General features: G+C 42.8%; 1 protein-coding gene across 2 annotated transcripts in view; it reads left to right on the forward strand.

Annotated features, from left to right (window-relative positions):
- The window catches only part of kcnh8 (potassium voltage-gated channel, subfamily H (eag-related), member 8), a 121363-nt gene that overhangs the window by 14413 nt on the left and 94082 nt on the right, over positions 1-12868 (forward strand). For both annotated transcript variants that reach the window (XM_037535540.1, XM_037535541.1), the window contains exons 2-3: positions 5219-5452; positions 9775-9906. In XM_037535540.1, coding sequence (XP_037391437.1) covers positions 5219-5452; positions 9775-9906 — 366 coding nt within the window. The remainder of the gene's footprint in view (positions 1-5218; positions 5453-9774; positions 9907-12868) is intronic.

Genomic DNA, 12868 nt, shown 5'->3' on the forward strand with positions numbered 1-12868 from the left:
TCTGAAGACAGATTTTTTCAAAGGTTTTATTGACTGATGAAATGAGAGTGACTCTTGACGGACCAGATGGATGGGCCCGTGGCTGGATCAGTAACAGAGCTCCACTTCGAGTCAGACGCCAGCAAGGTGGAGGTGGGGTACTGGTATGGGCTGGTATTATCAAAGATGAGCTGGTTGGACCTTTTTGGGTTGAAGATGGGCTCAAAATCAACTCCCAAGCCTACTGCCAGTTTTTAGAAGACACTTTCTTTAAGCAGTGGTCCAGGAAGAATCTGCATCTTTCACGATGACCAAGACGATGATTTTTATGCAGGACGATGCTCCATCACATGCATCCAAGGACTCCTCTGCATGGCTCGCCAGTAAAGACGTTAAAGATGAAAAACCTATGGCCCCCTTCCTCACCTGACCTGAACCCAATTGAGAACCTGTGGGCAGTTCTTAAATGGGAGATTTACAGTGAAGGAAAACAGGACACCTCTCTGAACAGGGTCTGGGAGGCTGCGGCTGCTGCTGCGCAAAAAGTTGATCATCAACAGATCAAGAAACTGACAATGGAAGGCTTATCACTGTTAGTGAAGAGAAGGGCGGCTGTACTGGTCACTAATTTTTTTTTTTTATTCAGAAATGTTCATTGGAAAGCTTTGAGTCATTTGTTTATAATTCTCACTTGAACAGATGAAAATAAAGTGAGATGGGAAAATGTGTGTTTTTCATTTAGCTGGGTAATAATTCTGCACCATTATATTTGCTCAATAAATGTGCACATATAGATTCTCCTAAGAAAGCCAAAACTTCACTTTATTTTTCTTAAACATTCATGTTTGAAGTTTATTAACATTTTGGATTAACCGAGAGCGCTGTAGTTGGTGATTAATAAAAATAATCCTCAAAAATAAGACTTGCCTAATAATTGTGCACACAGTGTATACAAAATGAATTTAACAGTAATATACATTTGAACAGTTCTGTACATGTAAATACTGTGCTTTTCTAAGCCTGACCCTAATCTCAACCTCTATATCAAAGGAACAGCCAGTTCAGTAACAAAAAACAAGTTTTGCTTTTTCAGTTTAAAAAATTAAACGTAGCTTTGATTAAAAGCATTTTACAAGGATCTTGGAGGTGGCATTTATAGGCCTGGTTTATCTACATTTTGTCCTGAAAATGTCTAAAAATGAACACACACACACACACACACCTTCTCATTCATGGCCTCCTTCGCCTCTCTCTCTCTCTCTCTCTCTCTCTCTCTCTCTCTCTCTCTCTCTCTCTCTCTCTCTCTCTCTCTCTCTCTCTCTCTCTCTCTCTCTCTCTCTCTCTCTCCCCCCCACTCGCTCTTTCAGTATTCTGCTCTTTTCACTCGCATTTCCCTTCCTCCTCTATTGCAATTCTCTGCCACTTTTCTCTCACATTAAAAAAGTCTAAACTTCAGCTTCTGCTGATGTGGGCAGAACAGGGCTGAGGAAAGTAGTTCAGCTGTGAACTCTTTTCTCTTCTCAGTCCGAAAGGCTTTTGTAAATGAGGCTACTGCGATTAACAACGTGTTTTCTCCCATCTGTGAGGGGATTCAGAGCTGAAGCTTGCTGAGTGCCGCCCTCAGAGAGACATGCATGACGTACGACACGGTCGTGCTACTGTATTCAATTACAATGCTTTGGTTATTAATTTACTTTCTGACACATTCATAGAACAAAACAGCAAAAAACTTCCAAATGTCAGACAGAAAATTGATTATGCAACCTAGGCGTCTTTGGAGTTTTCTCCATATTCTCCATAGCATAGATGAATCAGGAAAGTAATTCAGGCAGAGACTTTTAACTCAGACCCTGGGCACCCAGGCCAGATACCCCCTGAGAGGACCTTACACTGTGTGTGAAAGAGGTTGCCATTTATTATCTCTTTTTGCTATAATCTATAGAGTCCAGCATTACTATTGACTAACAAAGGAACAGCAATGGGTATTTCAATTTAGATTTAGAGCATTCATAATTTACTATTTTTTTTTTTTTTATTTAATTTCCTCTTCCTTTTATTCTTCATTTCAGATTTTTGCCTTTCTTTTGTCATGCCTGCTGTCGGACATAGCTTGAATAATTTGTTGTGTATGACAGCCACCTAGCCACAGCATTATAGTTTTGTAAATATAATGTTTTGGACAAATTCCTACTTGCATTAGGTGCTAGGACCAGTTCAGTGTGAACTTAATCCAATGCATAAAGCATGATTCAAAGTCTGACTTTTGCCAGAAAAAAAGATTCTGTCATTGGCTTGTTTACTTTGCTGTCTTCATGCCAGGGGCATTCACTGTGCAGTCTAAATCACCCACACAGTCCAGATCAGGTCGAGCAGTTGAGTGTTTCTAGCTTTTAACTTTATTGGAACTATGTTCAACTTTTGGTAAATAATCATCAAGTCATATATCTTTAGTATCATTAAGATACTGGGCAATATTTAATATTTAACACATTTTTAATATTGTTTTTTCAGTCTGACAAGGGGGAGTATATCTGTTTACACTGATTGCAAATTTACTGGCCAATATGTGAGTTACTTTTGACCATTCTGAAGCCTTGCTCCTCATTTGCACCCTTCCACTTTTTTTGCAAGTGAGAAAGGGAAAAAGTAGTATATGTATGCTAGCTGGTTGCATCACAGATATACATACAACCCCAATTCCAATGAAGTTGGGATGTTGTGTAAAACATAAATAAAAACAGAATACGATGATTTGCAAATCCTTTTCAATCTCTATTCAATTGAACACACTAAAAAGACAAGATATTTAATGTTCAAACGGATAAACTTTATTGTTTTTTGCAAATGTTCACTCATTTTGAATTTGATGCCTGCAACACAATCCAAAGAAGTTCTGACAGGGGCAACAAAAAAAGACTGGGAAAGTTGAGGAATGCTAAAAAAACACCTGTTTGGAACATTCCACAGGTGAACAGGTTAATTGGAAACAAGTGAGTGTCATGATTGGGTATAAAGGGAGCATCCCTGAAAGGCTCAGTCGTTCACAAGCAAGGACGGGCGAGGTTCACCACTTTGTGAACAACTGCGTGAGCAAATAGTTCAACAGTTTAAGAACAACGTTTCTCAACGTGCAATTGCAAGGAATTTAGGGATTTCATCATCTACAATCCATAATATCATCAAAAGATTCAGAGAATCTGGAGAAATCTCTGCAAGTAAACCAACATTGAATGCCCGTGACCTTCGACCCCTCAGGCGGCACTGCATTAAAAACAGACATCATTCTGTAACGGATATTCCCACATGGGCTCAGGAACACTTCAGAAAACCACTGTCAGTGAACTCAGTTCGTCGCTCCGTCTACAAGTGCAAGTTAAACCTCTGCCAAGCAAAGTGAAGCCACATATCAACAACAAGTGTCCTGTGGTCTGATGAGTCCACATTTTAAATTGTTTTAGGAAATCATGGACGTCGTGTCCTCCGGGCCAAAGAGGAAAAGGACTGTCTGGATTGTTTTCAGCGCAAAGTTCAAAAGCCAGCATCTCTGATGGTGGGGGGGGCTGTTAGTGCCCATGGCAGGGGTAACTTGCACATCTGTGAAGGCACCATTAATGCTGAAAGGTACATACAGGTTTTGGAGCAACATCTGCTGCCATCCAAGCAGCGTCTTTTTCAGGGACGTCCTGCTTATTTCAGCGAGACGATGCCAAGCCACATTCTGCACGTGTTACAACAGCGTGGCTTCGTAGTAAAAGAGTGCGGGTACTAGACTGGCCTGCCTGCAGTCCAGACCGTCTCCCATTGAAAATGTGTGGCACATTATGAAGCTCAAAATACGACAACGGACACCCCGGACTGCTGAGCAACTGAAGCTGTACATCAAGCAAGAATGGGAAAGAATTCCACCTTCAAAGCTTCAACAATTAGTGTCCTCAGTTCCCAAACGCTTATTGAGTGTTAAAAGGAAAGGTGATGTAACACAGTGGTAAACACGCCCCTGTCCCAACTTCTTTGGAACGTGCTACAGGCATCAAATTCAAAATGAGTGAATATTTGCAAAAAACAACAAAGTTTATCAGTTTAAACATTAAATATCTTGTCTTTGTAGTGTATTCAATTGAATATAAGTTGAAAATTTACATTCTGTTTTGATTTATGTTTTACACAACGTCCCAACTTCATTGGAATTGGGGTTGTACAATCCATTTGCTTGGAACATTGTATTATTGTGCACTAAAACTAGTGCTTTGATGATATAGTATTGTTGGTGGAGAGAAAGACACAGCCATGATTCTGCTGCGAAATGTGTTCTTCTATTAAACACCAGGCACAAAGGCACATAACATACAGCTAAAGCAGGGGGTGAGGTCATCAGTAGTCAAAGGCTTCGACCTCACTACACACAACAACCCGCAGCCCAGACACAAAATAACGTGACAACACACAAGACATCTTTTAACTGACAACAACAATTTGTCCTCTTTCTAGAGAGTGCTCGCCTTCCATGAGCCTCCTCATATGATCCTTTGCATGGCCACACCTCCTGAGTTTCTCAGAGGCAGTGCAGCAAGTAACGGGATGCTACAATGTTGTGTATCTAAATGTGAACATTAAGTGCTGCAGCTCCCATTATTATCACCGCTTTAAACAGCCTGTGAGATCTTGTTTTATTTTTTTTATCCTCCGGTTAATGCTCTCCCAGTGCAGAGAGGACAAAAATGAAGTTCTACCACCCACACCAAGTAAATGACAGAGAAAAAACAAGAAAAAGCTCACTTCAAATCAACCTTGGTTTCTCTCACTTTCTTTTAAAGCAACAAAATACATCAGCTTCAAATGTCCAAATGTCCAAAAGGAAAGTTAATATCAAAAACAAGAGCCAGACAGTTTGAAAGAGGAAAAAATGACAGCAAATAAAGTGTAAAAATAAGAGAAGGTGAATGAGGACAGCTCAGATGAGGAAACAGACACTCAGACAAAATGAGAGGCAGCAGGATGATAGACTTAATAATATGGTAAATGATAGAGATGCCAGTGGACTGTCACTTCTCAGTGCCAATAAGTAATAACATTGGTAGCTTATCAGTAAAATAGTAAAATAGTGGTAATGCTTTCTTTTGTTATTTATAGATTAGGCTAGTAGTTAGATCTTGTGTGTGTATGTATGTGCATGTGTGTTGCGCTGGTGGGGTCTGTCTTATTCTTACTAGTTTGTCTTATATTCTCTCTCTCGCCACAGATAGCAATTTCATCCTGGCCAATGCGCAGGTATCGAAGGGGTTTCCTATCGTGTACTGCTCCGATGGCTTCTGTGAGCTCACAGGCTTCGCGCGCACTGAGGTTATGCAGCAGAGCTGTGCCTGCAAGTTCTTGTATGGGCCTGAGACCAGTGAACACGTCATCCTGCACGTGGACGCTGCACTTGAGGAACGCAGTGAACTCAAAGAGGAGATCATGTTCTACAAAAAGAATGGTGAGGCAAAAACACACTGTTCTTTACCAACAAGCTAAAGTACAGCAAGCTACTTTAATCCCTCTCACTGAGTTGCTGAGTTGATCTAATGCACTCATGTTCCGAAGTCAGTTACCAACTTTGATGAGGTGACAGCGTTTCCCTGTGCAACTGCAGATTATGAGAATTGAGTTGTACTTGTTTCTAGTGTAGGCAACTTACTCACTAGCTAAGCAATTAGACAGTTAGAAAATAATAAAGCTAAGTAATAAACTGGCTAAGGGTTGAATATTGTGGAAATAAAAACAAAAAATAACAGTCTTCCACCATCCTCCCAGACATCTATTCATAGTGCTCCTCAGCTGTTATACATCTCAGAAATAAATGTTTAAAATGTTTAAAACCCTCAACCCTGGTACAGCTCAGTATGTTTAGTCAAGGAACATAATTGTACCATAATCCATTGAAATTTCTCCACACACCCCATCTCATCTCCAGACTTTATATTTTATTCTGTTTTCTATTTCTGTTTTAAAACATTTACATGTACAGCATTTAGCAGATGCTCTTATCCAGGGGGACTTACAAAAGTGCTTTGTCTGTCTAGAGAAAGCATCTGTGCTAGTTACCAATAGGCTAGAGAGAAAACCAGTCCTGAGTTCAGATAGTGCTAGAAAGAAAAAGTCACTGTTGATACCCAGAGATAATGGAGTTGGACAATACAATACAATACAATACAATACATAAATGCAGTACAATACATTACAATGAATACACTGAATTAAATCAGTGCTCATTTAAGTGCTGTATGAAGAGATGTGTCTTCAGTCTGCGTTTGAGAGACTCTGCTGTACGGACAGCCAGTGGGAGCTCATTCCACCACCTGGTGCCAGTACAGAGAACAGTCTTGATGCTTGTCTTCCACGCTCCATGAAGGTTGGCATGTCAAGCCAAGCTGTACTCAAAGCTCAAAGGGTTCATGGTTCAATTCGAGATTTCACCATTGCCATCAAGTAGGGAGGGGCTGGTCCATTTTTGGCTTTGTAGGCCAGAATTGGGGTTTTAAATCTGATGCGTGCAGCTGCAGGAGGCCAGTGAAGTGAGCAGTGGGGTGACGTGGTTGAACTTGGGGAGACTGAAGGACAGATAACAGTTTGGCTGATCTTGCTGACTGGAGCTTCTTGGTTACTGCTATAAGAACAGTTTCTGTTGAGTGTGCTGGTTTGAAGCCAAACTGGTTCTGTGTGACAAAGAGAGACAGTTGATTAAAGACTACACGTTCAAGAATTCTTGAAGGGAAAGAAAGGAGTGATACCGGTCTGTAGTTGTTGACATCAGAGCTGTCAAGCATGGGCTTCTTCAGGATGGGAAGTACTCTTGCAGTCTTGAAAATTGATGGAACTTCACCTGATGGCAAGGACTTGTTAATGAGAAAAAGGCAGTAGATCCTTGGAGATTGACTGGAATGATGCGGATGGGATGGCATCCAGCGGGCAGGTGGTTGGGTTACTGGATTTGATCAGTTGAAGCACATAATCTGTGGAAAGAAAAGAAAAACAGTTTAAGGCCATGAAAAGGTACAAATGCGTACTTTTCACCTGGTAAAGACTTTTTTTTTAAGGTGCACAAATTGGACTTTAAAACCACTGTTGTACCTTCAAGGGTACATTTACTTTGTTTGCACCTTGATAAATAAAAAATGTACCTACACAGAAACTTTATTTCTAACAGTGTAGTAACATTTAATTGTGAGGTCAGCAGTCCTGTGTTATATTTGAACATCATTGTGCCTCTGCTTATGGTAACTACAGTGTCTCTGGTTACAGTAACTGCAATGAAGTAGACTAGTTGGTGTTAATCAGCTTCACTCTATGGAGCATTATGCTCAAAATTAATTTCAATATTTATTTAAACAGCCAGTTATGCCTGACTACAATTATGAATGGCAGATTCTATTTGAAAACCTATAAAATCACTAGGAGAAATATTTAAAAAACAACTACCTTAAAATAACTATCTCTCACTTCCTCCACACATGGATCTTTATCCATCATTTTCATATTAGCGTGATTAGATGCTTCCACAGTTTGCTCTGTGTTTACAGCACTTCCCCTGCTCCTACTGCACTGTTCAAGAAGTGACTGAACTGATAATAGCACAGTGGTAACTGCTAAATGGTTAATTAGTGTTAAATATGTAGCAAAATGTTGTAGTGGTTGTTGAATCCGCTCTCAACTTTTATTCAGTTTTTGATGTTGGTAGTCTGTTTGGATGTTGATGTTTTCAGTTACATTCAGGGACGCAGGTAGGTGTTGTTAGTTGTTAGTTGGCAGTGCCTGAAACTTTACATGATGTGAACGGTGACGTTGTGCAAAGTGATTTGTCTTTCTTTTTTTTTACTAACTTACATCAATAGAACATATCATAATATTCTATGATGTGGCAAGAGACAAAATATACACAAACAATTGACACAAACAGCTGATGCATACACTGCTCTCTGCTCTCTTCTGGACAAACTTTATGCAAATAAGCTGAGCAGAAACCAATCAGATTTTTAATATGCAGAAGCCGATTGTGTTCATTGGCTATGTTTATATACAGAGATTTTTGCCAATCCGATTGACTACATTCCCATTACAGATTGAGGTGTTTATATGCCCTTTACTCATTAATCTGATGAAAATCTCAGAAAAGTTTACGTGCGCACTACAAGAAATCAGATCCAAAATGATGCGCATACGTACAGTACCACTTAGTGTAGACGTCACCATGACAATGAGCATTACATGAGTTGAGCCAGACTGAGACATGTTTTTAATTACTTTAAAATTGTGGCAGACTGAGGAAACATACTTCACGTTTACTTCACGTAAGGTGGACGCCCGCCACTGCCGTCTTTTAAAGCTCAAAAAATAAACTCTGTCTCCTCAGCAGACCAGGTCCTGCTCCCTCCATGTTGAACGTTATAAATTTTTGCTATGACACGAACGCACATGCGCAGTACGTAGTTATATGTTCCGTTGGAAATGTAATCGGATACAGGCGTTTACACGGATATTGTTCTTCTATTTAAAAGATTATTTGCAGGATTACCCACCTCGTTCATTCAGATAGAAATTGTAATGCAAATGGCCTCAATTGGACTAGTCTCATCCGACTGAAGTTTATACATGGACGTATTCTATTCTGACTGAGCTATTAGTCAGATTATTAACAGATCATCAGGCTGCATGTAAATGTGGCTTATGCCTCACACTGAGATCCAATGCCTGAACATCCAGTGGGAGATGAAGTTAGTCAAAAATTACACCTCAACTTGCTTGCATTTTAACAACCCATTCCCGAACAGCCAGCAGTTGTCAAGGAAAGCATTTTGACTTGCTTTGATGAAGCATTAACTTAAACTGTGTGTGACTATTGCAGTTATTAAAAATATCTGAATAAAACATAAAAATACAAACTTTTAAACAAGTGCATATAAGATCTGAGTTTCTAAAAAAATATTTTAGCAGTTGCAGTTAAGCGATCCTAAAAACTGAAGGTGTTTCTGCTCTTTCAGCATCCCCACTTCCTATGATTACATGAGATCAGTTAGGGCACACGGTTGTCCCCCACAGTAGCCACGTTTACATGCAGCCTCATAATCCGTTAATAATCCAACTAATAGCTCAATCGGAATAGAATACATCCATGTAAACACCTCAATCTGAATAGACTAATCTGATTTAGGCCAATAAAAGGATTCCATTAGAGGCTGAATGTTGCAGTGCAGTTGGATCATGTGAACACTGGGAACCCCTTAGAATGGCTGGTTCTCGGGTTATTTAGCTGCATATAAAACAAGGACCCCCAGTGGCACTCCAATAGAAATATTCCAGCTTTTGCATCTTACATCCTTTCCTCACCTGTTTAACAGAGGGCTGTTTTTCTTCACTCATTTCTGTTGCTGGTAATGGTGAGACTATTTTTTCACCTGGAAACAAGAGAATTGACAAAGATCTCACCAGCTGCAAGCAATCAGATGGAAATCCCCTTGAGGTTCCCAGTAACAGGCTATGGTTGCTGGTGAGAGCATGTGTGCGTATACACACACACACACACACACACACACACACACATATGGTTGGATAGTGTAATGGTCTTGTTGTTCACAGAAGTTCTAAAGTGATGGATCTTTCATGCTTTTTTTTATGTGCATGCAGGCTCTTAGGATATCCTGCCCACTGATTTACTCTCAAATCATCGTCATGCTGTGTTTGTGTGTCTGTATGTGTGTGAGTTGTGTCTGTTGGAGTGTGTGTTATGCTATCCTCCTTTTTTCTCTCTCTTCTGTAATACAGGTTCTGTGTTCTGGTGTCTACTGGACGTTGTGCCGATTAAGAATGAGAAAGGAGATGTTGTGCTCTTTCTTGCTTCATTTAAAGACATCACGGACACCAAGGCTAAAGCATTCCTTGAGGAAAAGAAGGAAGGTTAGTGTATGTGTGTTTTTGTATGTATGTGGAATCCAAAAGTCTGAGGCCACATTGAAAATTTGGCATTGTTCTCTTTTCAACCTGGAAATAAACAAATAATTGGTTTTGAATCTTGAAAAGAATGATGAAGATATAATCCATCCATCCATCCATCCATCCATCATCTTCCACTTCTCCGGGGTTCGGGTCGCGGGGGCAGCATCCTAAGCAATGAGGCCCAGACCTCCCTTTCCCCAGCGACTTCCATTAGCTCTCCGGGGGAGATTCCAAGGCGCACCCAGGCCAGCTGGGCGATATAGCCAGCGTGTCCTGGGTCTTCCCCGGGGGCTCCTCCCTGGTGGACTTGCCTGACGTCCAGGAGGTCCCAAACCACCTCAACTGGCTCCTCTCAACGTAAAGAAGCAGCGGCTCTACTCTGAACCTCTCATCCTATCTCTAAGGGAGAGTCCATACACCCTGCGGAGGAAACTCATTTCGGCCACTTGTATTCGCGATCTTATTCTTTCGGTCATTACCCAAAGCTCATGACCATAGGTGAGGGTGGGAACGTAGCTCGACCAGTAAATCGAGAGCTTTGCCTTGTGACTCAGCTCTTTCTTTACCGCAACAGACCGGTAAAGAGCCCACATCACTGCTGACCCAGCACCAATCCGCCTGTCAATCTCCTGCTCCCTTGTACCATCACTCGTGAACAAGACCCCGAGATACTTGAACTCCTCCACTTGAGGCAAGAGCTTATCCCCGACCCAGAGAGGGCTCTCCACCCTTTTTTGCCTGAGAACCATGGATTTAGAGGTACTGATTCTCATCCCGGCCGCTTCACACTTGGCTGCAAACCGAAGTTCATGGCCTGATGTCCCCAATAGGACCACATCATCTGCAAACAGCAGTGATGTGACCTTGAGGTCACCAAACCGGACACCCTCCATCCCCTGACTGCGCCTAGAAATTCTATCCATAAAAATTATGAATAGAATTGGTGACAAAGGGCAGCCCTGATGGAGTCCAACTCTCACTGGGAACGAGTCTGACTTACTTTCGGCCATGCGAACCAAGCTCCTGTTTTGTTTGTACAGGGCCAGAATGGCTCGTAGCAAAGAGCCATGTACCCCGTACTCCCGAAGCACCTCCCACAGAATACCCCGGGAAAAACAGTTGAATGCCTTCTCCAAATCCACAAAGCACATGTGGACTGGTTGGGCAAACTCCCATTAGCCCTCTAGGATCCTGGAGAAGGTGAAGAGTTGGTCCAGTGTTCCACGACCAGGGCGGAACCCGCTCTGCTCCTCCTGAATCCGAGGTTCGACTATAAGCCAGGCTCTCTTCTTCAGTACCCCTGCATAGCCCTTACCAGGGAGGCTGAGAAGTGTGATTCCCCTGTAGTTGGAACACACCCTCTGGTCCCCTTTTTTAAAAAGAGGCACCACCACCCCAGTCTGCCAATCCAGTGGCACCGCCCCCGATGTCCACGCAATGTTGAAAAGGTTTGTCAGCCAAGACAGCCCCATAACATCCAGAGCCTTGAAGAACTCGTGACGGATCTCATCCACCCCTGGAGCCTTGCTACCAAGGAGCTTTTTAACTACCTTAATGACTTTGGCCTCAGTAATGGACGAGCCTATTCCCGTGTCTCCAGACTATGCCTCTTCACTGGAGAATGTGTCGGTGGGATTGAGAAGGTCCTCAAAGTATTCCTTCCCAACAAGCCCAATGACTTGTTCAGTCGAAGTCAGCAGCACACCATCTCCACTATATACAGTGCTAGTGGCACACTGCTTTCCCCTTCTGAGTCACCTGATGGTTTGCCAGAATCTTTTTGGAGCCAACTTAGTCACTTTCGAAGTCCTCACCAAACTCCTCCCACACCCGGGTTTTTGCCTTGGCGACGACTGAAGCCGCAGGACGCTTGGCCTGTCGATACCTGTCAGCTGCCTCTGGTGTCCCAAAGGCCAATCATGCCCAATAGGACTCCTTCTTCAGCTTGACGGCGTCTCTCACCTGGGGTGTCTACCACCGGGGTCGAGGATTACCACCCCAACTACCTTGTGGCCACAGCTACAGTGGCCACAGTCAGCCGCTTCAACAATGTAGGAGCAGAACGTTCTGACGGAGGTGTGAGTTGAAGATCAATCTGACAGGTTCTTCTGCCAGAATTTTCCCAGCAAATCCTCACTATACGTTTGGCTTTGCCCAGTATGACTGGCATCTTCCCCCACCACCTGATCCAACTCACCACCAGGTGGTGATCAGTTGACAGCTCAGCTCCTCTCTTTACCTGAGTGTCCAAAACACATGGCCACAAGTCCGATGACATGACTACAAAGTCAATCATTAAACTGTGGCCTAGGGTGTCCTGGTGCCATGTGCACTTATGGACATCCTTGTGTTCAAACATGGTGTTCATGATGGACAACCTGTGGTTTGCACAGAAGTCCAAAAACTGAACACCACTCGGGTTCAGATCAGAGAGGCCATTCCTCCCAATCACACCCCTCCAGGTCACACTGTCATTGCCCACGTGAGCGTTGAAGTCCCCCAGTAGGACAGTAGTCTCCAGGAGGAGCACTTTCAAGCGACCTTCCCAAGGACTCTAAGAAGGCTGGGTACTCTGAACTGCTGTTTGGTGCATAAGCACAGACAGCAGTCAGGACCTGTTCCCCAACCCGAAGGCGTAGGGAAGCTACCCTCTTGTCCACCAGAGAAAACCCCAACATACAGGCGCTGAGTCGAGGGGCTATGAGAAAGCCCACACCTGTCCTCTGCCTCTCACCATGGGCAACCCCAGAAAAGAATAAAGTCCAGCCCCTCTCAAGGAGATTGGACTCAGAGCCCAAGCTGTGTGTTGAGGTGAGCCTGACTATATCTAGCCGGTATCTCTCAACCTCGCGCACCAACTCAAGCTCCTTCCCCGCCAGTGAGGTAACGTTCCAAGTTCCAAAAGCCAGTTTCAGCAACCGAG

Source organism: Pygocentrus nattereri, chromosome 27, assembly GCF_015220715.1.
Source record: "Pygocentrus nattereri isolate fPygNat1 chromosome 27, fPygNat1.pri, whole genome shotgun sequence".
Lineage (NCBI taxonomy): Eukaryota > Metazoa > Chordata > Actinopteri > Characiformes > Serrasalmidae > Pygocentrus > Pygocentrus nattereri.